The sequence below is a fragment of the Sorex araneus genome, chromosome 4 (assembly GCF_027595985.1).
Source record: "Sorex araneus isolate mSorAra2 chromosome 4, mSorAra2.pri, whole genome shotgun sequence".
Lineage (NCBI taxonomy): Eukaryota > Metazoa > Chordata > Mammalia > Eulipotyphla > Soricidae > Sorex > Sorex araneus.
The window spans coordinates 216,893,070-216,920,847 of record NC_073305.1 but is presented as its reverse complement, the minus strand read 5'-3'; the positions used below and the strand labels follow the sequence as shown (position 1 = coordinate 216,920,847).

Below are 27,778 nucleotides of genomic sequence, written 5' to 3'. Positions count from 1 at the left end.
CACTCAGGAATCACCCCTGGTGGTGCTCAGGGGACCATATGGGATGCTGGGAATCGAACCCGGGTTGGCCACGTGCAGGGCAAACGCCCTACCCGCTGTGCTATCTCTCCAGACCTGGCACAACTCATTTAAAGGCCGCGCTGCTGGACCGGGCGTTACGAGGACGCACGCACCCCGCAGAGAAATGCCAGCAGCATGTATTCTTTTATTCTTTTTATTTTCGGGCATTCCACACCCTTTCCCCCCCTCCCCCCCTACAGCTTTTTAAAAGACGAAGCAGAGAGTTAAATTTTGATTGTGAATCCCGGCAGGATCAGCTCTGATTCAGGCCAAAGACCACTGTGGCTGCGACTCTCCCGGGCTCGGGGGCGGCCGTGCGGCTCCGGGCGGGACGGGGCGCCCGCAGGACGCGGGTGGGGGGCTCACTCCCCCCTCAGCAGGTCCAGGAGGTCGCCTTCCAGCCCCTTCTCGCCCAGCTCGTCCAGGCTGTAGTAGCGGTGGACGATGCCCTGGGCCGTGACCACCACCACTCGGAGCCCGTGCGTGTCGCTGCCCAGCTGGCAGCCGATGGCCGACGACACCACCATGTCGAGGCTCCCGTAGGTGCCGCCCGCGTTCCTGTGGTAGTGGCCCGAGAACACGGCCTTGACTCCTGCGGGGAGGGGGAGATGCTTCAGGGGCTGGGACCCCTGGGGTGGGGCGCGGCTGCTCCACCCCTGGCGACAGTGCGTCGGTGATGGGCACGGCTGATTCTGTTCCATGCGTGGGGGGCCGCGCTGACACCCCCAACTCTCCAAGGCACAGGAGGCATGAGGGCCCCCGCGGGGCCGGGCAGCACAGCCGTGTCCCTCATGCCCTGAGGGTGGACGCCCAGTGACTCCGGCAGCTTCAACACGGCCACACTCGGGGCCGGGAAAGGCGCTGTGATGGGGCCAGGGCGCAGGCGCCTGCCCGGGTGCGACCCCCGGCAGCACACGGTCCCCCGAGCATTGCCATCCGCAGCCGGCGGAGCCCCAGTCCTGGCAGCCAAGAATCACCGGGGGGACCTGGGTGTCCTGAGCACCACTTGGAAGTCCCCAACCCCCAAATCTCCCCAAATAATTATTTTTTAAAAAAGTCAAACTCCAAACTCCCCTTTGAGGTGAGTGAACTCTCTGTTCCATTCCTGAAGGCGCAACAACCTGGGTGGCAGTGATGGAGAGGAGCAGGGGAGACAGACCCTCCCCGCCCCCCACATACATGCACACATGTGTATACAAATGCCATGAGCACATGCATATGCATACTCCTGTGTATACATACATATAACACATACATGCACACCCATACACATAAACCCATGCACACATATACACAATACACATATGTATATGTATGCACATGTACCTACATACACACAACAGACCTGCACATTCACATATATGTACACACATGTGCACATAGGTGCAAACACACATGACATGTATGCAGATACATACACACATGCATGCACACATACATGGCTACAGCGGCCACTGCTGCCCAGGAAGGGCCTGGGGCAGTCTGGAGATGACACTCGCCTGGGGCAGCTGTGTGTGGCATCTGAGGCGGGCGGGCAGGGTGGGCTGGCCCGGCTCTCTCCGGCCCAGTGGCCCAGTCCTGGCGGGGCGTGTCTCCCGTTTTATTGCTTTTTTCTTTTTTTTTGCTTTTTGGGTCACACCAGCGAGTCTCAGGGGTTCCTCCTGGCTCTGCACTCAGGAATTACTCCTGGCGGTGCTCAGGGGACGCTATGGGATGCTGAGAATCGAACCCAGGTCGGCTGATGCAAGGCAAACGCCCTCCCTGCTGTGCTGTCACTCTGGTCCCATTTTCCCACTGTTTCGTCTTGACTGTGCGTTCCGCCCGCCCCGAGCCCGGTTGTCGCTGAGTCTGACCCCGCGGGTGCGGCAGCAGAGCACGGTGCCGTGCGCACAGATGGCGGAGATGCTGCCCAGGGGTGTGCCTCGACACGGACGCGCGTGGGGGCTCCTAGCGAAATGGCCAGAAGGACACCTGGGGACGGGCGAGCTGCGAGCCCGGAGGGAGAGGGCACTGAGCTGGGGGGGCGCACCCCGGCCTCGAGGGGGGAGGCGCACTAAACGCCCCTCGAGTTTTGGGGGGCTGCACCATCGCCCCCACTCCGTTTCTGACCTGCATGGCGTGAGCGGCAGGGGCAGGGGGCCCATAGGCCAGCTGGGCAGGAGAGGGTGGCCGGAGGGAGGCTCGTGAGGCCCAGAGCTGGGGTTCTGGAGCTGTGGCTGCCACCCCACGCCCGCCGCTGGAGCCCAGAGCAGCTGTGCCCAGCTCAGCCCGGGGGCACCTGCCCCTCCCCCACTCCGCCCCCGCCCCCCGCCAGCTGCATTTCCCCTCCCCCACCCAGCCTTTTCTGGCCCAAACCTGGTGTCTGGTGCCGCAGGCGCCCACGTGGGAGCGGGGACCATCGCACCCACCCGGAGAAGCCCCCCCCCCCAGCACTGTGACTCTACTGTGCGCGGAACTGTGTTTGCGGAACCAGCTCTCCCGCCTAAGTCACAGTTGGGAACTGCAGCATCCTGAAGGCCCTTTGCAAAGTGGCTCGAGTTAGCGGTGATTAGCAGTGAAAACTCACTTATGCTTACATTTCACGCCCTACCGATTGGGGTGCTTTTTTTTGGGGGGGAGGCGAGTTCGAAGGGGGACTGTTCTTGTGGGTGGGGGGCGGAGCAGGGGGCTGCCTTGGGGGGCTGGGGGGCTCCTCTGCCATCTCCAGGCCCCAGGGGTGGGGGTGGGGGGTCCCTGATCACTGGGATGTCACGGGGTGGGATGACAGGCCCCTCCCCCTCCCCAAGGCAGCCGGCAGGAACAGGGGGCGGCTGGGCTCAGTGACGGGTCTTAGAGGGGCCGAGCGCCGCCCTCCCGTGTGGGACTGTGAACAGGCTGGTGGCCTCGCCAGCCCCCTACTTCCTCCCAGGTACCAGGGAAGCTGGTCACTGTTTTTTAGGTTTTGTTTTTTTTTTTTTGCTTTTGCTTTTTGGGTCACACCCGGCGATGCTCGGGGGTTCCTCCTGGCTCTGCACTCAGGAATGACTCCTGGCGGTGCTCAGGGGACCCTATGGGATGCCGGGGGTCGGCCGCGTGCAAGGCAAACGCCCTCCCCGCTGGACTGTCACTCCTACCCCAAAGCTGGTCACTCTTGCCCCTTCTCAGCCTGCGAGGTTTGGGGGAGGTGAAAGGGGGCTGGCGACAGGACCAGATTACAGTTGGGGTTCATATAGGGCAGGGCCGTGGGCAGGACAGGAAGACCCCAATGCTGCCTCCCCTCGGCAGAGGGAGTGTCATTCAGGCTTGGCAGAGGGGAGGGGTGGTGGGCGGGGGTGGGTCTCCATGTGGCTTTTTTTTTTTTCCTCTCTTTTTGCTCAGGGATTCCTCCTGGCTCTGCACTCAGGAATGACTCGGGGACCCTATGGGATGCTGGGAATCGAACCCGGGCAAGCCGTGTGCAAGGCAAACGCCCTCCCCGCTGTGCTATGGCTCCAGCCCTGCCTGTTTTGAAGCCGCTGTAGAACTGTCACATGGCCGCTCAAGGTCGGCCCAGGGGGCTCACCTCAGTGGCTCCATAATTACGTCTGGATGGTTGGTTTCTGGCAGGCGGGCCGGAGTTTTCAGTTACCGCCGGGGGAGGAGCCTCGGGAGCCTCGACGCTGGCTTCCTGCCCCTCCCTCCTCGGGTCCGAGTCAGAGAGAGGCTGGCCGGGCTCTCCGCCAGCTTATCTTTGCTCAGATCCATTCCAGGCTGGATCCCGGGTGTGTGTGTGTGTGTGTGTGTGTGTGTGTGTGTGTGTGTGTGTGTGTGTGTGTGTGTGTGTCAGATCCATTCCAGGCTGGATCCCGGGTGTGTGTGTGTGTGTGTGTGTGTGTGTGTGTGTGTGTGTGTGTGTGTGTGTGTGTGTGTGTGTGTGTGTGTGATTTAATCCTGGGTGTGTGTGTGTGTGATTTAATCCTGGGTGTGTGTGTGTGACTTAATCCTGGGGTGGGGGAACCCACGTGGCCCTATCGGGGAGTCAGGAAGGGGCTCCTGGAACCCACGTGGCCCCATCGGGGAGTCAGGAAGGGGCTCCTGGCTCCCGCCCGTGTTCAGGCCCAACTGGACGGCGGGAGTGTCCGTGGAGGAAAATGCGCTGCCGAACCTCTCCTCCGTCCACACCCACCGGGCAAGTGGTGCCGCCCACCACGGGTCACGGCCACTGGCTCGGCCTGGGCGGCGGTGGGGAACGCAGAATGCACGCGGCTCGGAGGAAGCGCGAAGGAGAGGGGGTGGTGGAGCGAGAGCACAGGAGGGAGGGCGTTTGCCTTGCACGTGGCCAGCCCGGGTTCGATCCCCAGCATCCCATGTGGTCCCCCAAGCCAGGAGCCATTTCTGAGTGCAGAGCCGGGTGTGAGCCAAAAAGCAAAGAGAAAAAGAAGAAAGGAGAGGGGAAGGGAGGGAGGCTGGCCGTGAAGGCTGGTGCTCGGGGAGCCCCCTCGACCCCCAGGACAGAGCTGTCCTTCAGCTGGAGGCCTGGAGCAAGGGCCCGAGGGGCCTGGGGGAGACGGACGCCCCCGTACAGGCCGGCGGAGACGCGCACGCTCTTCAGGGTGGGCTTCTGCTCAGAGGGGCCGCACTGGGCATCCCAGAGTCCATCCCTGGGGGCAGCAGCTCGCTGGCCACGGAAGTTCCCGGAGGCCACGTGCCCAGGTCAGGGGCAGGAGACCGGAGGGGGCCTTGCTCCCCGTCCTCACTGCCGGCTGGTGCGTCTCTGACAAACAGGTCCAATATCTGGGTCTCTGGTAACAGACAACACCTGTGGGGGGGTCTCCAACCAAGACCCCCCACACCCGCGAGCGCTCCAGGCAGGAGTGAGGCTGGCCTGGCCTGGGTCCCCTCTGAATGGGCCATTCCAGACCACTGGGCGTTTTGAGGCCGCACCCCTGCCCCCGGGACGCACCCTGCACACAGCCGCATCTCCGCCCGGCTCAGGGGACCATCCCACCCCCCTTTCCCAGGCGCAGAGAGTGGCTCCTCATGGGGCCACCAACCTCAGAGGCCCCTAATTCCTGGGGAGGGAACTCTGGGCGGTGGGGATGTTTGGGTGGGCACCTTGCGGGCACCGACGATGCGGGGTATCACTCAGGGTGGTTCCTGGGGTCCTGGACTGGCACTGACCCTGGAGGGATGGGGCTGGGTAGACCCACCACATCTGCCAACCTCTCTGAGCCTCAGTTTCTCCATTTAGAAGGAAGGACTCAAAGCAGGGGCCGCATGCGGGCACCATGAAGACCAAGCGAGATTCAGAGCAGGGCAGGAAGCGGGGCCTAACTCGGGCAGGGCCCAGTCACTCGACCGTCCCCTCATCCTTTCCCACGGAGCCCAGCTGACGTTCTTTCCCGCCCTCCCCAGCCTGTGCACAAATCACCTCCTTTTCAGCTCTCCATCATTTCCGTTTTAAAATCTTTCACAGACGGACGGGCAAGCGTGTGTGTGTGAGAGACCGGAGCGTGGGGTCCACGTTCAGGTGCCAATCCAGGACGGACAATTTCCCAGTGTGCCATCCCCCCGGCTCCTGTGCCCTATTTTCACCACAGCTATTGGGACAAGCAGCTTATTAAAAAAAGCTTGTTTTGACTGACGGCGTGTTCCTGCATCAGACTGGAAACGCGTCCGCAAATACTCCAGGGAGGTAGACAGAGGCGGCGGCGGCAAGCCACGGAAGGGAGATGGCTTGGCAGAGTGTCTCGGAGAGTGTGGTGGGGAAGTCCACTGCCTGGAGCTCAGCCCTGGGGCAGGGGTGGAGGGATGCCGCCTGCTAGTCATCAATCACCAAGACATGGGGAGCTCTGGGACCCACGGGAGTGAGCGGGAGAGAGGGAAGCCGCTCACCAGGGAGTGCCTTCGAGAGCATTTGCCCAAGGAGCGTGTTTTCCCTTCTGAAGTAGGGACGGGACCCCTCTCATCCCCGGAATGGACAGAAAAACACTGTTCTTATGGCTGCTGAAGAGAGGGAACGGGGAGAGGTGGATGGTGACTGGAAAGATGGGAGGAAGGGCAGGGGAGTGGATGAGGGGTGGGGGGGAGGGGTGCGTGAGTGGAAGGAAGGAGGGATGGAAGTGTGAAGGGCTGGATAGAGGGATGAAGGGATGGATGGAAAGATGGATAGATGGATAGTTGTGCAGGTGAATGCGCGGATGGATGGATGGATGGATGGATGCGTGGTTGGATGGATGGAGTGGGTGGATGGTTGGATGAATGGATGGATGGATGGATGGATAGATGGATGGATGGATGGATGCGTGGTTGGGTGGATGGTTGGATGGGCACGTAAATGGATGAAAGGATTGGTGTGTGGTTGAATAAATGTGATGGATGAATGTATAGATGGATGGATGGATGGATGGATGGGTAGATGGATGGATGGATGGATGGATGGGTAGATGGATGGATGGAGGGAGAGAGGAATGGATGGAAGGGTGGTGAATGGATGAAAGACTCAGTGTGTGGGTGAATGAATGTGATGGATGAATGGATAGATGGATGGGTGATGGATGGATGAGTAGATGGATGGGGGGAGGAATGGATGGGGTGAATGAAAGGATGGGTGAATGGATGTTGTATGGGTGAATGGATGTGATGGATGGAGGGATGGGTGGGTGAATGGATGGAAGGATGGGTAGATAAACGGGGGAGGGATAGATGGATGGAAGGAAGAAGGGATGGATGATGGATGGGCAGATGGTAACCGGACAGGCAGATGATGGACGGGTAGAAGGATGGATGAATGGACGGATGGAAGGAGGGATGGCTGGCGGCCGGATGAACAGACGGACAGCAAATGAAGATATGAGACTGAGGCAATTCCCAAACTTCTCCTTGAAGGGAAAGTCGAATCTCACCTCTTCGCTAATATCTGAGGGAAGAGGAGGGTTTTAGTGCTCCGCATCACTCAGGGGGCCGGGAGGGCTGTGCTCCTTGAAGGGGGCTTTGCTAACCACACAGTTGTCAGAGGGAGAAGCTCCCGGGCACGCTGAGGAGAGTCCGACATGCTCTGAGCACCGGCACGTGAGTACAAGGCGAGACACGAGGCGTGAGAGTCTCAGGGAGTAACAGAGCTGGGCCGGGGGGTGGGGGGAGTAAGCCGGAGGTGGCACTAAATGCCACCTGCAGCCCCCTCCCCCTCTCCACTGCGGCCTCGCCGTTAAGGAACCGTACGAGACGTCACTGAACTGCCAGCGACTCCCCAGTGAGTGCACATGGCCTTGGTGGGACCCGCCCGATCTTCTGGCCACGGAGCCCGGGTGCCCCTGGGCCCTGCCACGGCAGGGAGCGGTGGGCACCCCCGGCCTGGCTGGCCCCGCCGCCACCGCCGCCTGCAGTGTGACCGGTGCTCCCAGGAAAGGCCCAGCTGTGTGACACGTGTCACGACTGACAGTGACCAGGGGCGGCTCTGGGGCGCCACGAGCCACCAGCCCCGGGCTCAGCCTCGCTGCAGAGACGGGAGCGCCCCCCCCACCGCGAGCCGCCCTCCCCCCGCCCCCTCCTGCACGGGCGCCTACCTGCGCGGGCCAGCTTGTCGGCCAGCTCGCGGCGGACGGCGGTGCCCAGGTTGAAGTAGTCGTCGTCCTCGCCGATGCTCTGCAGGAACAGCGGGATGTGCTGGAACACGACGGCGTGGCGGCACCGCCGCGTCCGCGCCGCGGCCAGCTGCTGGTCCAGCCAGCGGTCCTGGGCCTGCCGCAGGTCGGGGCACTGCGAGGCGTCGTGCCAGAGCTGCGAGTTGAGCACCAGGAAGAGGACGCCGCCCGCCCAGAAGCTGAAGTAGTCGTCACCCCACGTCCGGCAGAACTCGGCGACCGTCTGGGCCGTGGGGCTGTTGCCCACGTCGTGGTTGCCGCTGACCAGCACCAGTGGGATGTCGCCATCCACCTTCCCCAGCACCCGCTGCAGGTCCTCCGTCTGCTCCTGGCGCCAGGGCATCCCTGGGAGGGGGGGCGGGGAGTCAGGTCCCGAGGGGGGTCCGAGCCCCCCGGGGGCCGACACCCTGAGAGAACCTTCCAGAAGCCCATGAAAAACCGCAGAGAGAAGCCAGCCCACCCAAAAAGGCAGGTGCCTCCTTCCATGCCCGTTTATTTTTTTGGGGGGGGGTCACACCGGCGATGCTCAGGGGTTCCTCCTGGCTCTGCACTCAGGAATTACTCCTGGCGGTGCTCAGGGGACCCTCTGGGATGCTGGGGATCGAACCCGGGTCAGCTGCGTGCAAGGCAAACGCCCTCCCTGCGGTGCTGTGCCCCGATGCCTGCTTTCAAGGCTCGCCCTTCCCGGGGCGCCGTGCCCGCGAGCGGCCGACAGCGCCCAGCCTGCGTCCTCCTTTCCCGATGGAAGACACGTGCCAGGCTCCAGGGCTCGGGGCTCACCCGGGCAGCCTCACCCACAGCACGAAGGCCCCCCGCATGGCCCCCGGGGACTGAGCGTCCCCTGACAGTGGCGGTCAGCGCCTGCAGGTGGACAGAGGCGGCACCTGAGCCATAGGGCACCGCTGTTGGGGTCTGCGCGTCTGCTGGCATGTGGGGCGGGGTCGACCTGGAGCCAATGAGAGTGACACGGCGTGGAAGAGCTCGAGGGATCCCCCCTTCTTTTATTTTTTCTGCTTTTTGGGTCACACCCGGGGATGCACAGGGGTTCCTCCTGGCTCTGCACTCAGGAATTACACCTGGCGGTTCTCAGGGGACCCTATGGGATGCTGGGAATCAAACCCGGGTCGGCCACGTGCAAGGCAAACGCCCTACCCTCTGTGTTGTTGCTCCAGCCCCTGCCCTCCACTTCTACTTCTGTAATAATGTCCCAAGGCGCTAACAAACAAGGTTCGCAATGACCAAGGGGCCGTGTCCAGTGGCTTTCTAAACTCGGGTTTGTTGTCTGAGCCTCGAGAGGCTAATCCATCCCACCAAGGCCTCCGAGAGTCTGAGATGCTGGGCTGAAGCTCGGATCCCCCTGCCCCCGCTCCCCCCAACCCTGTCCCTGCCCTCTGGGCAGCTGGGTCATTTGTCAAGGATCTCACAGACACGCCCGCCCCGCCCCATGTGGATCAGGTGTTTCCAGGGGGGGATTAAGCGGGAGAGAAGCCGGTTCCTGCGCTGTGCTGGGCTCCCGGCCAAGACCAGGGAAGGACGGCTGGAGCGAGAGCACAGCGGGGAGGGCGTTTGCCTTGCACGCGGCCGACCCCGATTTGATCCCCGGCATCCCATAGGGTCCCCTGAGCCACCGCCAGGGGTCATTCCTGAGTGCAAGAGTCAAGGAGTGACCCCTGAGCATCACCAGGTGTGACCCTAAAAGCAAAAACAAACAAACAAAAAAGACGATGGGAAGAAACAGCAAACCCAGGGCAGTGCCCAAGCTCTCGATGGACGTGGAAAAGGCCACAGTCAGTTGGAGGGCCCCCCGGTGGGTGCATGCGGAGGGTGGCCATGGCCAAGGGTGTCAAAATGGCGGGTGTGTGGACAGACCACGGCAGTTTTTTTTTTTGGGGGGGGGTCACACCTGGCGATGCCACAAATCTACTTTCCGTTTTAGTTTCCTACTCCCCACCTCCACCGGGAACAACGCTCAAGCAGCAAACAGAGCAGGAAAGAGGCCCAAAGCCCTCTACTCACAGGTGCGAGGGCCAGGGGCGCTGGCGGGGACAGCAGCCACCCTCACAGGGGAGCCCTTCCCGGGCCGAGAGACAGGGCAGGCCGGGGTGACCGTCACGAGTCCCAGCCCTGTGCTCACGGGACTTTCCCCTCCTGCTGCCCCCCCCAGGGCCGCCCTGTACCGTCTCCCCCACCCGGGCCTGCTCCCCGCCCCTCCCCCCGCGAAGCCTCGTGTGCCCCGGCTCCGTCACACGTGTCCACCAGTGCAGACCTGGCAGACAGCGGGGCACGGGGCGTCTCCACACTCGCGACTCCCGACTCCGGGAAGCGGATTGCGTCAGAGCTCAGCGGAGAGACAGCGCTTTTGTGCTGGGGACGCGCTATTTTGGATTCGCATTGTTCCTCGGGGGCTGTTTACTGCAGGGGGCTGGGGGGGGGGGCTCAGCCAGGCTGCTGCGGGGCTCTCGGTGGGGGAAACTGGGGCAGCGGTGACAGGGGACTGCAGTCTCGCCAGGAACGGAGCCCGGTGCTCCGAGGGGGCGCAGCCCGCACTGGCCCGCCCCGGTGACCATCAGTGAGAGCGGCCACCTGCCAGGCCCGCCGTGCCCAGCACCGCACCAGCCCCAGCCCTGACCAGCACACACGCCCCGGCTGTGACCAGCACACGTGTCCTACTGTGACCAGTGCTGCAAATTGGTGTGGCCCAGGACAGAAGTCCTGCTGCCTGCCGCCACCTCTGCGTGGCCTCCCTTGCCGGGGCGAGGGGGCAGCGGTAAGGGGCACCGTCTGTGTCAGGCCCAGCCCTTCCCTGGCCCAACTCCTGCTGGGCAGCACGGCCCATAGAAACGCATCTGCGGCTAACGCCGAGTTCGCCTCAGTCGTTCCTCACGTGTGAAAACCGGCACCGTCATTTATTTATTTTTATTTTTTATTTTCTTTGCTCTTTGGGTCACACCCGGCGATGCTCAGGGGGTTCCTCCTGGCTCATGCACTCAGGAATTACTCCTGGTGGTGCTCGGGGGACCCTATGGGATGCCGGGGATTGAACTGGGGTCGGCCGCGTGCAAGGCAAACGCCCTCCCCGCTGGACTGTGGCTCCTGCCCCAAAGCTGGTCACTCTTGCCCCGCCACTGCCCGAGAGGTTTGGGGGAGACGAGGGGGGCTGGGGCTCATGCTCTGGCAGGGCGGGGGGCCATGGACAGGACACGCAGACCCCAGCCCTGCCTCCTCTCGGCAGAGGGAGCGGCATTCAAGCTCGGCAGAGGGGAGGGGTGGCGGGCGGGGTGGATCTCTGTGCGTTTTTTTTTTTTCTTTTCGGGTCACACCCGGAGATGCTCAGGGGTCACCAGCCCCGAGACACCAGCCACGGGGACAGCAGCTATCCCAGGGCTGGGCACCACCTCCGGCTCCTGAAAACCCACATCTGTTCTGACGCAGGCAGGGCGGGGAGGGCAGCGAGGTCCCCGAGAGGGAGCACTGGGGAGAGATTCCTTCCGTGCTTCCCTCCGGCACACCGCACCCAGGGGGAGGAGAAAGCCATGATTGTTTTCTGGGCCCTGAACCCCCAAACCGGTGCCAAGGTGACAGGAAGCACCTTCTCGGGTGCCGAGCAGGGACCCAGCCTCCCCGTGGGCGTCCCCTGCATCTATACTCACTCGGGTCACATGGGGGGGGGCCTGCTCGCCTGTCCCCTCCCCCCCCAGAGGTCAGGGAGCAGAGACAGCCGGGAGAGCCGGGAAAGGAGGAAGGCGCTGGCCCTTAATGTGGCGGTTTGTCTGCTTGGGGCCACAGCTGGCAGTGCTCAGGGATGACTCCCGGCAGCCCCGGGGGCATGGGGTGCTGGGGATCAAATCCTGGTTGTGCGTGTGCAAGGCAGGCGCCCCTCTGCTGTACCACGGCCCCCGGCCACGACCCTGGGCCTTCGGGCAGAGGACACGGCCAAGGGCCGGGAGGGCGGGCGGCGGTGGGTGGGGTTTCCCTTAATAGGCACCAACACCAGCACCTGGCAAACGCCTGCCACGGGGCAGGGCACGTGAGAGAGCTCCGGTGGCAGGAGGTGGTCGAGGCCCCCACCCCACGCCACCCCCGGCGACCTCTCCACTGAAAAAACCACCAGGGGGCTGGAGCAATAGCACAGCGGGTAGGGGGTTTGCCTTGCATGTGGCCGACCCGGGTTCAATTTCCAGCATCCCATAGGGTCCCCCGAGCACTGCCAGGAATAATTCCTGAGTGCAGAGCCAGGAGGAACCCCTGAGCATCGCTGGGTGTGACCCAAAAAGGAAAAAAAAACCCACCAGGAGGCATAACCCTGTGCAGAAAGCGTTTTTGTCTTAAGGGGAGGCTGGGGTCCCTGACCGAGGGGCGTTTAACAATGAAGGATGCTGGGTTCTTAACGAAAGACATTATGCTGCTCGCCCAGAGGTGCTCTGGTGACAAAGGACTTGTTTACACCGCCTGAGACACTCCGGCAAAACGCAAAACGCCGAGAATCAAGAACAAATGCAGGCGTTCAGCTCTGTGCACTTAAAAGAAAATTATTAGGCGGGAAACTTGTCCCATATTGTAATGGTTATTGCTTCTGTGTGGTCTAGGGTTAAGAGGGATCTTTCTCCTCCTTCACCTTTCTTTCAACTGAGCACCTACTACTCTTATAACACACACACACTTAAAAACAAACAAACAAACAAATAAGCCTTGCCTCCCTCCCTCCCTCCCTCCCTCCTCCCAGAGCACGGTGGGAGGGCTGGGCTCTGGCAACCCCCCTGGAACCATGAGGAGAGGAGAGGCTGGCTGTCGGGACAGGACCCCTGAGGCCCCCGCGTGCCCCTGCCCGGAGCCTCTGTGAGAGAATGAAGCCAGGAGTCCCGGGAGGGGCCCTGCCCACAGACCAGCCCCACGGGGGCCCAACTCTGCCGCCCCGAGCCAGCAGCCCCACGGGATAGACCAATCAGGTGGGCCTGAGTGATAGTACCAAGGAGACGGCATTGGCCTCGAACGCGGCTGACTCCAGTTCAATCCCCGGCATCCCATAGGGTCCCCCGAGCACCGCCAGGAGTGACTCCTGAGTGCAGAGCCAGGAGGAAGCCCTGAGCATCGCCGGGTGTGACCCAAAAAAGCAAAAAAAGAAGAAAAAAAATCAATTAGATGCAGGCGCTGGGGACAAGCTGAGGGACTGGGGGCCTCTCCTGCGTGAGCCGGGCTGGGGGCTGATCCCCGTGCCCTGGCCGCTCTCCAGCCCAGCGTGCGTGAGCACTGCCATGAAGGAGCACCATGCCCAGTGACTGCTCCTGTAGCGACATGGGCACCCGCCCCCCCCCCCCGACCCTCGCCACCAAACCTGAACCCGGGGAGCCCCACAGCCGAGAGTGTCGCCCCAGCGCCCCCCAACCCCCCGAGGGAGCGGAAGGGCGGGGGAAGCAGCCGTTCCTGCCGGCGTTGGGCATCGGGGAGAGAGGACAGCACCTGGAGCCAGGCCGAGCATGCGCCCGACAGGTTCCCGGCACCACACAGACCGTCCCAAGCATCACCGGAAGCTGCTTGGACGTCCCCGGGGCCACAGGGCCAAGCAGCAGCATCCTAGGCGCCTTGTCCTGACCTGTCCAGCCCGTGGGTCGAGAATGGCTGGGGGGGGTCACTAGACCCCTTAAGCATCCCTAGGGAGCCCCGCCCTCCCCAAGAGCGGGCGGGTGAGGAGGCGGGGTCGCTGGGGGTAGAGGGGGCGGGGCGGGGGGTGGGGGGCTCACCTGGCATGGCGTGGACGAGGTCCCCGCACAGCACGAAGAACCGGGGCCTGGGCTGCAGCGCGTTCACGATGCGCACGGCCTGCTCGGTCAGCCGGATCTCCTCGGCCCACTCGTCCCCGCCGTGCTCGCAGTCGCCCGTGGTCCAGGCCTTGGTCAGCCCAAACTGGGGGTCGGCGCCCTGGATGAAGTAGAAGGGTCCTTGCCAGTCCTTTTCCTTTTCTTGGAGAGAACGACACGGGAGGGAGGGGGGAGAGACAATGAGTGAGTGGGGGGCGGGGAGGGCGCCCGCGGCCGCACCTTCTCTCACTGCCACGAGGGTCAGAGGAGGGTCCCTTTAACAGGCGGCGACTGCAACAGCGTTTTCCTGTCATCATCAGGGGGATTCTGATTTCTACTAATCATGCCCCGGACCTGGGGCTCCCCAAAGGCCACAGCAACCCACGTGGGCCACCAGAGCCATGGCCGCCAAACCACTTGTTTAAAAGCTTGTGGCGTGGGGCTGGAGCAATAGCACAGTGGGTAGGGTGGTTGCCTTGCACGCAGCCGATCCAGGTTCGATTCCCAGCATCCCATAGGGTCCCCTGAGCACCGCCAGGAGTAATTCCTGAGTGCAGAGCCAGGAGGAACCCCTGTGCATCACTGGGTGTGACCCAAAAAGCAAAAAAAAAAAAAAAAAAAAAGCTTGTGGTGTATGGACGATTCTCAAAAAATTAGAAATTGAGCTCCCATTTGACCCAGCAATACCACTCCCGGGAATATACCCTGGAGAGGTGAAAAGGTCTAGTAGAAATGACATCTGCATTTCTATGTTCATTGCAGCACTGTTTATAATAGCCAAACTCTGGAAAAAAACCGGAGTGCCCAAAAACAGATGACTGGTTAAAGAAACTTTGGTACATCTACACAATGGAATACTATGTAGCTGTTAGAAAAGATGACGTCATGAAATTTGTATTTAAGTGGATCTACATGGAAAGTATCATGTTAAGTGAAATGAGTCAGAAAGAGAGGGACATAGAAAGATCGCACTCATGTGTGGAATATAAAATAACATAGTGGGAGACTAACACCCAACAGTAGAAGAGATAAGGACCAGGAGGTCTGCCCCACAGCTTGGAAACTGGCCTCACATGCTGGGGGAAAAGGCAGCTCAGACAGAGAAGGGAACACCGAGTAGAGGATGTCAGGAGGACCCATTCGGGTTGGAAGATGCGAGCTGAAAGTAGACTATAGACTGAACATGAAGGCCACTCAATACCTCTACTGCAAACTACAACACCCAAAAGGAGAGAGAACAAAGGGGAATGCCCTGCCGCAGAGGCAGGGTGGGGTAGTGGGGGATGGGGTGGGGGTGGTGAGAGGGATACTGGGAACATTGGTGGAGGAGAATGGTATGAGTGAAATGCAAACACAAAAGTTCATAAGTTTTTAACTGTACATCACAGTGATTCTCTAATAAAAAATTAAAAAAAAATAAAAGCTTGTGGCCCGACTGGCTAGTGGATGGGTGGGGCGGGTGGGGGAGGGGTGGGGAATTAATGCTTCATAACGGGGTGGGGGGGTTCAGTCAGAATGAAAAAGAATCCCAGAGTGAAAGCTGCCTGGAGACTGTTATCCAAGTTACTAGATGAGAGGCTGGAGCGATAGCACAGCGGGGAGGGCGTTTGCCTTGCACGTGGCTGACCCAGGTTCGATTCCCGGCATCCCATATGGTTCCCCGCCCCCCCCCCCCCCCCGCCCCAAGCACCACCACCGGGAGTAATTCCTAAGTGCAGAGCCAGGAGTCACCCCTGTGCATTGCTGGGTGAGACCCAAAAAGCCCCTCCTAAAACCTAAAACTAAAAAAACCCCAAGTTACTAGATGAAGCTAGTAACTTCAACTGGATGGTGAAGGCCAGGCTTAATCTCCACTGGTTTCTTTTTTTATTTTTTTGGCGGTGGGGACAGGAGAGAGTTTCAATCACGAGAGGATGGGGAGCTCGGAGACGCAGCACAGGAAATGAAGCCCTGACCCGCCTCGGCCTCTGTGGGAGCGACAGGCCCCCCTAACCTTCCACGGTAGCGGGCTGGGGGAGGGGGCATAAATCCCTGCAGGGTTTTGGACACGTCGGAGCTGGTGGGGGAGGGGGCGGCGCGTGTGTGGGGGGAGGGCCCATGCTACAGCGAGGCCTCCTGGACCAGAGCCGGCCGGAGCATCCCCGGGCCGGGGTCGTGCCTGCGCATGGGAAAAGGGTCTGCAGCTCCGGGCTTCTTCCCACTGGGCTTTGCCCACCGGCCTGGGGGTCTCTACCCAGAACCCGACACAGGCACAGACCCGTGTGGGACGCACAGAGCCTCTGCCTCGGGGACCGGGGGCTTTAAAAGAGGCCCGGTGGACGGAGAGCGCCTGACACACGGGCCGGCTCAGAGCTGCCTGGGATGACGCGGGGGGCGGGGCAGGGCGCCGAGCACACAGACACACTCGGGGACCGGGGGCCCCGAACCCCAGCGGCCTCGGTGAAGGCTGGCGCTGCCCAGAGTCGAAGGCGTCTGGGTGCCGTCTGCACATTTCCGGGGGCGTCTGGAGTCAGGCAGCGGGTTCCCTGTTCCCTGTCGCCACGGAATCAACGCCCGTTAAACCACAGACAAGGCCCGGGGAGGACTCGGAGGGCCCCAGGGCAGGGAGGACTCTGGGAGCCCCAGGCCCAGGGAAGATGCTAAGGATGGAGTCCACGGAGGGGGGGGGGGGTCACGACTTCAGGACAGAGGATGAGAGCCCAGAGCAAGAACTGAGCACGTGTGTATGCACACACAGACACGCACAGTGACACAAAGACACACACAAATAAGCACACACAGGGATACACAGACACAGGGACACATACAGACACGAGCACACACAGAGACACAAGACACACAGAGAGACACACATACATACAGACACACACACAGAGACACACAGACATACACAGACACACAAACACACAGACACAGAGACATGATCACAGACACAGACATGCACACACAGAGACACACATACACACAGACATACACAGACACAAACACACACAGAGACACTCTCACAGACACAGACATGCACACACAGAGAGACAGAGACACACAGAGACACACAGAGACATGCATACACACAGACACACACACAGAGACACACAGACATACACAGACACACAAACACACACAGAGAGACACAAGAGACACGCACACAGAGACACAGACATGCACACACAGAGACACGCACACAGACACAGACACACAGACACACACACACTTTTCAAAACAGCCCAGCGTTGCACAACCTTCTCCCGAAGCTGATAAGAGGGTGTGGAGTCCAGGGCCTGAGGCGCTGCCTGCCCGATTCAACCCCGGCACCCCGAGTGTCCGCGAGCCCACCGGCAGTGACCCCTGAGCACAGGGCCAGGTGTGGCCAGTCCCCGAGCCAAAAGTCAAATGAAGCAACAGAAGCAGATGAAAGCCTGGCCAGCGCGGGCGACTGTGTGACACGCGGCACGGCCCGAGCTCGGGGCGTGGAGGAAGGAGTAAACCCGTTGACGGCGGAAGATCCTGCTCCTGACTCGGACGGGGCCAGGCCAGCCTGTCACTGTCGCGACCCTTGACACAGCTCTGGATACGCCCGCGGTGCTGATGGAGACACCGGGAGCGGCACTGACTTCCCAGTGCCCAGGTCTGGCCTGAACAGGGACGCCCGTTTCTCCCGCCCGCCCGCTGTCTTCACGGCTGCTCCCACAAGGCGCTGGCCCAGCGCAGGCCCAGCGATGCCGGGGCCCAGGGCTTGCCCGGAGGTGCCGAGGGCGCCCCGTGGTGCTCTCCTACACGCCAGGCACTCTCCAGGGCAGGGCGTCACGCAGGACAGGGTTTCTGGGCCCCTCTGGGGTTCACCTGCCACTGATGCGAACATGAGACAGGGGGTCCCCCTCGCCCCCTGAGCTGCTTCAGTGAGCCCCCAGTCTGCACCTGAGCTCCGCAGGGACGGAGCTGAGCAAGCCGAGAACAGCCGCCACTGCCCACAGAGGTGCTGGGGGGACGCCGGGGGCCTGAGCCCAGCCCCTCAATCACCCAGGAGGGCCACTGGGCACGCTCAGGGTCAAAGCTACAAGCAATGACCATAATGACAGAGCGGGGGCGGGAGGGAGAGGGAAAGGGAGGAGAGAGAGGGAGGGAGGGAGACAGGGGGGGAGAGAGAGAGAGAGAGGGAGGGAGGGAGAGAAAGAGGGTGGGGAGAGAGAGAGGGAGAGAGAGAGAGGGAAAGAGAGAGAGAAGGAGAGAGAGGGGGGAGAGAGAGAGAAGGAGAGAGAGGGGGGAGAGAGAGAGGGGGAAAGAGAGAGAGAAGGAGAGAGAGGGGAGAGAGAGAGAAGGAGAGAGAGGGGGAGAGAGAGAGAGAGAGAGAGAGAGAGAGAGAGAGAGAGAGAGAGAGAGAGAGAGAGAGAGCGAGCCTGCCCAAGAAGTAGGCTGGGGTGGGGGTCACGGGGAAGTAGGTCGTGGGAAAGGTACACTGGTGAAGGGTTGGATGTTGGAACATTGTATCACTGAAATACAATCAAGAACAACTTTGTAACTAACTGTGTATCTCACGTTGATTCAATTAAAACAACTTAAAAAGCAAAACCAAAGGAAACTCACAAAACTAACCAAAGCACCAAGCAGCTACCAAGGGAGCAGGGACCATCGAGGTTCTGGGTCAGGCTCGCCTGGAGCCAACGGTGAAGGGGACTGGACAGTGCCTGAACTGCCCACAGTGGCCACTCAAGAACACGTATGTCCCCAGCATGTCTTTCCAGTGCAGCGGCAAGGCAGGAAGGGAGAAGCCCCGGCCACTCGCCGCCTGGCCGAGAACATGGTCGGCGCCCAGAACATCCCTCCACCTGCCCCAGACATGGGCTGGGGGCTCCCCCCGAGACGGCCAACTCGGGGTCTCTGGATGTCACCTGGCAGTGGACAATGCTCCTGGGCCCTGCTGGTCAGTGTTGACCACAATTATGTGCATGTGATTGGCGTTGTTCAGTCCCAAGCCCCCCCTTCTTGTTCTCTCCCCCCCGGCCCCCTCCTGGCGCTTTCTCAGCTCTCCTGAGAAACCCAGGCCCATGTCACAGGGGGGTCTCGCCCACCATCGGAGCTGAGGCACAGCTGCCCTGTCCCCACGCCACCATCTGCCGGGAGCCAAACCCTCCCCTGCGCTCGCCCGTGTCTCCGAGCAGAGGCGCGAGAGGCTCAGACAGGGCTTGGGCGAGGGGCTGGATCCCGACCTCAGGAGTCGCGGGTGGGGGGGGGGGGCGCCCACAGGGGGCTGGGGGAGCGGCAGAAGTGCCGAGTCTGCACAGTCTAGCTGCCCACGCCAAGCGGGGCCCGGGGCTGAAACCCGATTTTGAAATTAATTTCGAAATGTTCTTTAGAAAGAAAATCGGCCTGGGAGAGACAGAGTGGCCGGGGGCTGGCCACCTCCACACTTCAGCTGACCGGGAAAGGTGATCCTGGGGCTCATCTTTGCAAACAAAGGGGATGGGAAGCTCTTGAGAGAGGCTAAATCAGGGCAGGGCAGCCTGGGGCGTCTTCCTGCAGCAGCGGAGAGCGAGGAGACTCTTTACAGCCTTTAAAAACAGGGGGTGACCTTACTGTCTGGATAAAAATACCAAATGCCCTGAACAAACACCATGACCTCTTAGCACCTGGATTGCAAACTATAATGCACAAAAGGAAAAGGAGGGAGAGAGAGAGGGAGGAAAGGAGGGAGAGAGAGAGAGAGGGAGAGAGAGGGAGAGAGAGGGAGAGAGAGGGAGAGAGGGAGGGAGAGGGAAGGAGAGAGAGAGAGAGGGAGGAGGGAGGGATAGGGGTGGGAGGTGGGGGTCTGGGGGATGGTGGTGGGGAAAAGGGGGACACTGGGGGTGGGAAATGTGTCCTGGTGGAGGGATGGGTGCTGGATCACTGTATGACTAAACCCAATTATGAACAGCTTTGTAATGATCTATCTCACGGATATCCAATTAAAAATTAAAAAAAAAGTAATGAGTTGATGCCCAGTTCAATCAGCTTAATCAGTGGCTGAATAAATAGCAGTGCTCCCACATAAAAAGAAAAAGGGGGGGTGATAGGGCATGGGGGAGGGCGTTTGCCTGGCACACAGCCGACCCAGGTTTGACCAGCCGCATCCCACAGGGTCCCCAAAGCACTGCCAGGAGTAATTCCCGAGTGCAGAGTCAGGAGGAACCCCTGAGCATCGCCGGGTATGGCCCTAAAACAAAACAAAAAGATCACAAAAGGGGCTGGAGCGATAGTACAGCAGGGAGGGCGTTTGCCTTGCACACGGTCCACCAGGGTTTAATCTCTGGCACCCTCTACGGTCCCCCGAGCCCACCAGGAGTGATCCCCGAGTGCAGAGCCAGGAGTCAGCCCCAGGCACAGCTGGGTGTGCCCCGAAAACCAAATAAAATAAACTACAAGACCAGGAGAGGGTCGGGCGGCGGCACCAAGCACAGCGCTGGCCTGGCCCGGCTCAGGCCCGAGTTCCATCCCGGGAACAGTCCCAAATAAAAACACCCAAAGCGGAGAGTCCCCGAGGGCTCAGCGTCGCTTCTAATACGGCAAACGAGGCGTGTGCTTGGCCCTGCCTCCCCACCGACTACCACCTCATCCATTCTTGTTACACCTTTTGGGCGTATCTGTCAATGTGCCATGAAAAGTGACTTTTAAAATAATCTATCTGGAATTAGAAATTTCACTGATCCTTGCGCCTTTGCCGGTTAATCGATGGCTGATGAAGACAAATGCACCTCCCTGCGGCAATTAATGACGCTCTGACTCCCAACCCCCAGGACGCGTCCCATCCCGGGGAGCTGGCGAGGTGTGTCGGTCCCTGCTCCCGGGGCTGTGCTGAATTCGCCCCCACCCCCCGCCCTGGGCACTCTCAGGCACCTCGGGGTGGGCTGCAGCGCACAGTGCTCTGGATTCTTCCAAGAGCCGTCCCGTTCCCCGGGTCTAGCTGGCCTTTTGGGAGCCGGGGGCAAAGGCCCCGTGGGGGAGGGACAGTCTGGAGGGCACCGTCCCCAGCTATGACCTGCAACATGACCAGGGGCGGCTGCTGGAGAATCCTGACTCCTGTTCATGTGTCCGGTTCCATATACCGTAACCTGGGGCTCTGGGCCCAAGTTTCTCCCTCCGGCCATGCCGTGGCCCTGGGTGGGCGCGGCAGGCCACACCCACTCCAACTCTGTGCCCTCCCCTCCCAGAAACAAACGCATCTTCCTTCCTTCCTGCCCCTGCCTGCCTGGGCGGGGCTCCAAGAGACAGAGGACAGGATGAGGGGGGCCCAGGGCCAGGACCTCTCCTGCAGCCCCCCCGCTCTTCCCACTATTGGGGTGGGGGGGTCTCCATCATTGCCCCCAGCCCCCACCCAGCCCAGCCAGACACTGTAAGTGATCCCCGCCTGGCACCTGCCATCTGGGTGACCTGTGAGTATGCAGGGGGGAGTCAATGGTGGTGTCCTGGAGCTGGGGGTGTGAGGGGGACCCCCAGGCCTCTCCCGCCACATCGCTCCTGTTCCCGAATCCCAGGGGGCAGCTCCCAGCCCGGTGCTCAGGGCCCGCTCCCTGCAACACCTGGGGGACCATGCGGTGTCGGGGATTGAACCCGGAGCTCCTGCCATCTGCCCTGTGACAAGTTACTCATCTCACTCGCCCTTGCCCCAACCCGGCGCTCCACGAGGTAGTTTACCAGAGCCCCCAGAGCTCCCGGGACCCTCCCCGGCTGTCGGGGGCCTGCAGGAACTGCAAGAGGGCGGCCGGGCGGGGAGGTAGCTCCCGCACCCCCTCACCTGCCAACCGCAGAAGTGTGCCCACACAGCCACGAGGCGGGGCCTGGCTGCAGAGTGAGGCCCTCCTGGGCAGACGCGGCCCCCAAGAGGCACTGCCCCGCCAGAACAAGAATCACCCGCCACTGCCACCAAGGTGGGTACCTCTGAGCGGGGCACCACCTGGAGGGCTGTCTCTGAGCGGGGTGCCATCTGGGGGTCTCTGAGCGGGGTGCCACCTGGGGGTCTCTGAGTGGGGTGCCACCTGGGGGTCTCTGAATGGGAAGCCATCTGGGGGTCTCTGAGTGGGGTGCCACCTGGGGGTCTCTGAATGGGATGCCATCTGGGGGTCTCTGAGCGGGGTGCCACCTGGGGGTCTCTGAGTGGGGTGCCACCTGGGGGTCTCTGAATGGGATGCCACCTGGGGGGCTGTCTCTGAGCGGGATGCCATCTGGGGGTCTCTGAGTGGGGTGCCATCTGGGGGTCTCTGAGTGGGGTGCCACCTGGGGGTCTCTGAGCGGGGTGCCATCTGGGGGTCTCTGAGTGGGGTGCCATCTGGGGGGTCACTGAGCGGGATACCATCTGGGGGTCTCTGAGCGGGCTGCCACCTGGGGGTCTCTGAGCACGATGCCATCTGGGGGTCTCTGAGCGGGGTGCCATCTGGGGGGTCTCTGAGCAGGATGCCATCTGGGGGTCTCTGAGTGGGATGCCATCTGGGGTCTCTGAGTGGGGTGCCATCTGGAGGTCTCTGAGTGGGGTGCCACCTGCGGGGCTGTCTCTGAGCGGGATGCCATCTGGGGGTCTCTGAGCAGGGCGCCCTCTAGGGGTCTCTGAGTGGGATGCCATCTGGGGTCTCTGAGTGGGGTGCCATCTGGGGGTCTCTGAGCGGGGTGCCACCTGCGGGGCTGTCTCTGAGCGGGATGCCATCTGGAGGTCTCTGAGCGGGATGCCATCTGGGGGTCTCTGAGCAGGGCGCCCTCTAGGGGGTCTCTGAGCTGACGCCATCTGGGGTGTTCAACACCTTGGCTTCTCCTATCCTAGGGATACAGCATGGGGGAAGCAGCAGACTTGGGGGGGCTCCCCTGCTGTGGCCTGGGGATCACAGGCCCATCACTATTCACTCCTCCATGCACCAGAGGCCCTGCAAGGAATGTCCACTCCTGGCCAGCGGCCTTCCCAGGACGTCCGGCCCAGCAGCTGCTGCTGGCCTGGCACTGCCACGGTCCAGCGGTACCTGGAACCGGTCCCACCCACAGGGCCTGTGCCTTCCGGTCACTCACTCAGACGTTGCTCTGGAGGCAGCAGCCATCCCCAGGGCTCCCTGCACCCCCCATGTGGCTCCCGCCCAGTGACGTTCCTGCTCAGCGGGCGCCTCTGGCCAGGCCGGAATCCCGCCCTGCACAAGTGTGAAAGGCCTGGGGTGAGCCCTGAGGGGCCCCCCCGCAGGCCTCCATCCTCACCCCCCCCCGCCATGGAAGGGCTCCCCGGCACCCCCACCCTCTCGTGGGTACCTACTGCCACCCTCAGAGCCAGCCACACCCCCGGCTCTGCGCCCTGCTCGCCTGCATCCGGCGGGGACAGCCCCAAATCTGCTTCTGTTCAAGCACCCTTTCAAATAACCGAACCAGATCCAAGGTGTAAACCACGGCGAAGGCGCAAGTAGAAGGAAAAGGGTCATTTCTAACCCAATCAAGACGGATGCCAGTAATTAGCCCTTCCCCGCACCATTCATCAGTGTGAGCCGGCATTGAAGCAGACCTAAATGGACGGGTCAAGGCTAGAATGTTCTTGGGGCCACAGAGAGCACGGCAGGGAAGGTGCTCGCCTTGACCATGGTTGACCTGACCCTGGACCCTGCGCCGAGGGGATCCCCTGAGCACAGAACCAGGAGTAAGCCCCGTGGCCCCTCAAAGGGAAATCAACAAACTAGGAGATTCTTTTTTTTTTTTTCTTTCTGGGACACACCCAGTGATGCACAGGGGTTCCTCCTGGCTCTGCACTCAGGAATTACTCCAGGCGGTGCTCAGGGGACCCTATGGGATGCTGGGAATCGAACCCGGGCCAGTCACGGGCAAGGCAAATGCCCTACCCGCTGTACTATTGCTCCAGCCTCTGCAAACTAATTCTTCAGGGGACTCCAGTTCTCTGCCACAGTTTCCAGAGGGAACCAAGAAATATTTGGAACAAGTGACCATGGTTGTCTTCTCTGGAACAGCGGCAGCGGCTTAAAACGGACAGGAAAAAGTCATCATTTTATGAAAACCACCCAAAACCCCTTCATCTCTAAGGGAGGAAATATCCTGGCAATAAAATGAACTGGGGAAAATAAAATTCGATGCAGGTGATTATTATTTTAATTTTTTTTTAAAAAGCCATCGCCTAATCTTGATATTCCGCTTGGGAGAACTTCCTCAAAACAAATGTCGTAAACTTTGCAGAAAGACAATTATTTGCTAGGCGAGCGTAGTCTTAATTAGAGTATGTGTCAAGGAAATATAATTATCAATTTGCCTAATTAAAATGAGTATCTGAACGTGCCTGAGGAATGCAAGCCTTCTCGTGTGAGACATGTACACTCCGTCTTTGCAAACAGCTGCCGGGGCTCGGAGCCACGGTGCTAATGGGGTGGGGGTGGTGGGGCCCCAGGGAACAGCGCCTGAGTGGCTGGGGGGCGATCTGGAAGGTGCTTCCGGCAGACCAGATGATTATGTGCAAGCCCCCCCAATCCTTACGCCGAAAGCGAGCCCCCACTCCACCCTTCCGTGGAAGAGAAGCTGTGTGGTTACGAGGGGCCCCGGAGTTCGCTCCCCACGCACGCGCGAGGGCACAGGGCGCACACAGGAGCCAGGAGACCAGCCAGGGTCCTGGCGTGTGTGTGTGTGTGTGTGTGTGTGTGTGTGTGTGTGTGTGTGTGTGTGTGTGTGTGTTTCTTGGGGAACCCCCGCAGCCCAGCGTGTGTCTGCATCGGAGAGGGAGGACAGTGCTCACCGGTCCCTTTAACTGCGGGGCGCACCCGCTCTGGAGGGGGCTTCTCGCAGGCTGTGAGGGTCCTGGGGGGGGTGGAGGAGGGGTGGTCTGAGGCCCCACTGCTAGAGCCGGAGAAAGAACAGTTCCAGCGGGAACCTTCCCTTTCTTCCCGAAGTCTGCTCTGGGGCGGGGCCACCTGTGGGGGCGGAGCGACTTTAGGGGCGGAGCTATCTACAGGGCGGAGTTACCTGCAGGGGGCTTGTGGGGGGGGGTGTGGGGGGGCCTGCAGCATCTGCTTTTCCCTGAACCTTCAAAGAGCATCTGTGGGGGGCCTGGGGGTGGTCACCAGGGCTGTTCTGGGGAACCCAGGCCCAGGGCGACCTCGGGGCTGCTGCCAGACAAGGACAGGGTGGGAGTACTGGGGAGGGGGAGCCACAGGGGTTCCGTGCCCACTCCCCACCTCCTTCAGGGCCCCGCGGGAGGCCTCTGGCCTCCCTCCCCCTTTTACTGCCCCTCCCCCGGCATCACCAAACGGCTCCCAGCTCCCTCAAACACACACAGAGGGCAGCAGTCCCCCGCAGGCCACCGGCAGGCTGCTCCGCTCTGCACCGCCCACACAGCCGGCCTACCTCTCTGGGTCCCCCCCTGCTCCCTGCCACACCCCCTTCCTGCTCCCGGCCCTCCAGGCGTCTTTTTCTTCTTCCCAGGCCCCACATGTGCACACATCCTTGGGCTATGCGCATGCGCGAACAGCAGTCCACACTAACACGCACTCAAGTCTCACACACTGTCCCCACCCGCTGCTGGCCACACAACAGCGGCCCTCCCGGCACAGATTCCCCCCAGCAATGCCACTGACTCCTACGGCAACACCCCGGCCTAGTCCCCCAGCTGTGCGCCCCACAAACCGGGCCCTGTTTCCTGAAGTCACCCCCAATATGCACTTCTCAAGTCCTTTCCGTCACACCTCCCCGAGTGCACCGAACAGCCCTGCCAGGACTGGGCCCAGCGCTTCAAGCTCCGCTGCCCGCCTGTCCCCCCTCTTTCTACTCTCCATGGGACACGGCATTTGCAGCAGGGATGCCCCCAACCCCTCCTGAAACGGCGGGAGACCCCCAGGCTCCAGGGCCCCCGAGGGCTGCAACAAGCACGGTGGGTGGGGGCTCGAAGGAGGCAGCACAACTGTTTTTTTCTTTTTCTTTTTGGGTCACACTCCCCTATGGGATGCTGGGAATCGAACCCGGGCAACGTGCAAGGCAAATGCTGTACCCGCTATGTTCTCGCTCCAGCCCCTACGGAGTGTTTTTAAAGGGACCAAAGTGTAGAACTTTGGTGAGTGGGTCTGGGGGGCCCAGAGAGCAGCCAGGCAGCGGCCATGCCCACCTCTGGGTGGGGGGAGGAAGAAACTGCTGGCTTTCTCTCGACGGAGGGTCCGGCAGAAAGGCCATCTAGCAAATAAAGCGACCCTCAAAAGTTTTTAATCGAAAGCAAGTGACCTTGAGGTGGGGAGCAGGAGTGCCAGCCCCAGGCAACGACCTGGGAAGTGACTGGACGGACACATACTGGCCCCTCTCTGCTCAGAGGGTCTGTATGGGCTGGACCCCAGCGGACCACGGGTCAGAGGGCATGGACTAGCCCCCAATCCTTCGCGACCCAAGGGAGATGTAGCCTCGCACCCCGGGGGCTACTGGGTCCCGCAGAGACAAAGGTCCTAGTGCCTATGGCGCTGACCAACTGATGTAGGCAGGTAGGTAGGGAAAGGCCCCTGGCAATGAAACTTAGATCATCAAAGTCTCCGGGGAGGAGAATCCTGAGACTGACCCACCCTGGCACCCGATAAGACCTTCAACAGACTCTGAGGATAATAGACCCCTCCCCAGGAGGTTCCCCAAAGAAGGCTCTCACCACTCCCAACCTCCCTGGTATACTTGGAAAGAAACCGCATGTGGGTGGGGGCAGGCTGTAAAGAACCTATAAAAAACAGCCCAATAGTCCATTCAAGGCTCTCTCCATCTTTGGAGGAGCCGCGTTCTTTCTTGAGCGCGTTACTCCTACTAGTTTTCCTTTTCCACTTATCTCTTCCTCCTTCCCTAAGACCTTCTAAATAAAGTCTGTTACTTCACTGCTTGTCTACTCCTGAAATTCTTTTCCTCGAGCGAGACAAGAACCCAGTAACCCTGGGTCCCGGGTGTTTGAGGCAGTTGGAGAGAAAGTGACCGTCTTTCTCCTCCCCGCTTCACGAGAGTCACCCGTGGGGCCCACCGACGTCACAACCAACCAGCAGCACAGTGAACCCAGAGGCGGAATTTTTCACAAACCACCACAGTCGCATTCCTCCCGGAGCAGCGCTCTCGCTCCTCCCCAAGAATTGCAAAAGAAGGGAAGGAATAAGAGTTAGTAGATAAGAGAAGGGCGGAGAACTCGGCTTTCCAAAGGGCAACGGGAACACGTGTGCCCGCCCGAGGGGCTGCAGGGGTCAAGGTCAGGGAGCCCAGGGCTGCCACCAGCTGATCGGGTCTCCAGAGAAAGGCATAGGGGCCCTTTGAAAGGCGTAGGGGCCCTTTGAAAAGCGGTTTAAGGGGGCTCCCTGGGCTGGAGGCAGGCGGAGAGAGGGCCTGGGAGTATGTGCAAAGCAAGAACAGGTGCGCACTGCAGGAGGTACTGTGTGTGTGTGTGTGTGTGTGTGTGTGTGTGTGTGTGTGTGTGTGTGTGTGTGTGTGTGTGTGTGTGTGTGTGTGTGTGTGTGTGTGTGTGTGTGTTGGGGCCGGGGTGGGGAAGACTCCTCCTGGGTCACAGAGCAGGTGAATACACACAAGAGTTTTGACAGAGAAATGCAAAAAAATTTAAAAAAAGCCCAAGTGGGGCAGCGGTCCTGTTTCGAGCTCTGGACACACACTAACCACCTTGCGGGGATCAGTCTGGGTTCCGGACCCACGCCCCACTTCGGGGCCGGACAGCTTGGCCACAGGCCCTGGGGCAAGTTCTCGAACCTACCACCGTCTGTGCGCACGAGACGGCGCAGGCTTGGAGGGTCGGACTCCAGGACCGAGGAGCACAAGAGCCTGGTGCAGTTCCAAGACGCACTCCCAGCCTGGTGCAGTTCCAAGACGAGCCCCCTCTCTCCCTCCCCGGGCCCTGGAGCTCCTAGTTTATTCCCAGGCGACAGCGGAGGAGGAGGAGGAGAGAAACGAGGGGGATCACCCAACGCCCTCCCCGAGAAAATCAGGTCAAGGTGAGCGGGGCGGCCCCCGGCCCCCTTGCACGGAGCCCGGTGCAGCCGCGAAGACGCTCCCCCTGCCCCCCGCTCGCCGTGCCTCGGTGCAACCCCCGGTCGGGTCCGGCTGGAGGCGCGCGCGCCGCGAACAAGGTTCCGCAGCCCCGAGGCCGGCCCGGCGCCCGGCGGGTACCTGAGGAAAACGCGTCCAGGGTCCTGCCCCGGGCTCGGTGCAAACCCCGTGCCGCCGCCCCCGCAGCCGACATGGCTCACAGCAAGAGTCGGGCTCGGCCGGAACCGCCCGCGCGCCAGGGAGCGGCGCGAACGTCCAGCCGCCAACCGCCCGGCCCGGGTCCGCCCTCCGCTCGGGCGGGGCCGGCGGGCGCGCGGCCCCGGGGCG

At 61.3% G+C, this 27,778-nt stretch overlaps 1 protein-coding gene across 1 annotated transcript; it reads right to left on the bottom strand.

The window, feature by feature from the left end:
- Positions 1-255: 255 nt before the first annotated feature.
- CPPED1 (calcineurin like phosphoesterase domain containing 1) lies at positions 256-27,778 on the bottom strand. The gene is made up of 4 exons (XM_055135633.1): positions 27,572-27,778; positions 13,400-13,618; positions 7,584-8,006; positions 256-652 (listed from the first exon to the last, which is right to left on the bottom strand). The coding sequence occupies exons 1-4, from the start codon at positions 27,642-27,644 to the stop codon at positions 423-425; spliced, it is 945 nt and encodes a 314-aa protein (XP_054991608.1). The 5' UTR covers positions 27,645-27,778; the 3' UTR covers positions 256-422.

What these genes read in the sequence shown, in the direction of transcription:
- CPPED1 (XM_055135633.1), bottom strand. Translation starts at nt 27,644, where the DNA reads ATGTCGGCTGCGGGGGCGGCGGCACGGGGTTTGCACCGAGCCCGGGGC. An exon ending in CCTCGTCCACGCCATGCCAG is followed by an intron (nt 8,007 to 13,399) that starts GTGAGCCCCCCA and finishes CCCCCCTCCCAG; the next exon opens with GGATGCCCTGGCGCCAGGAG. An exon ending in CGACAAGCTGGCCCGCGCAG is followed by an intron (nt 653 to 7,583) that starts GTAGGCGCCCGT and finishes CCCTCCCCGCAG; the next exon opens with GAGTCAAGGCCGTGTTCTCG.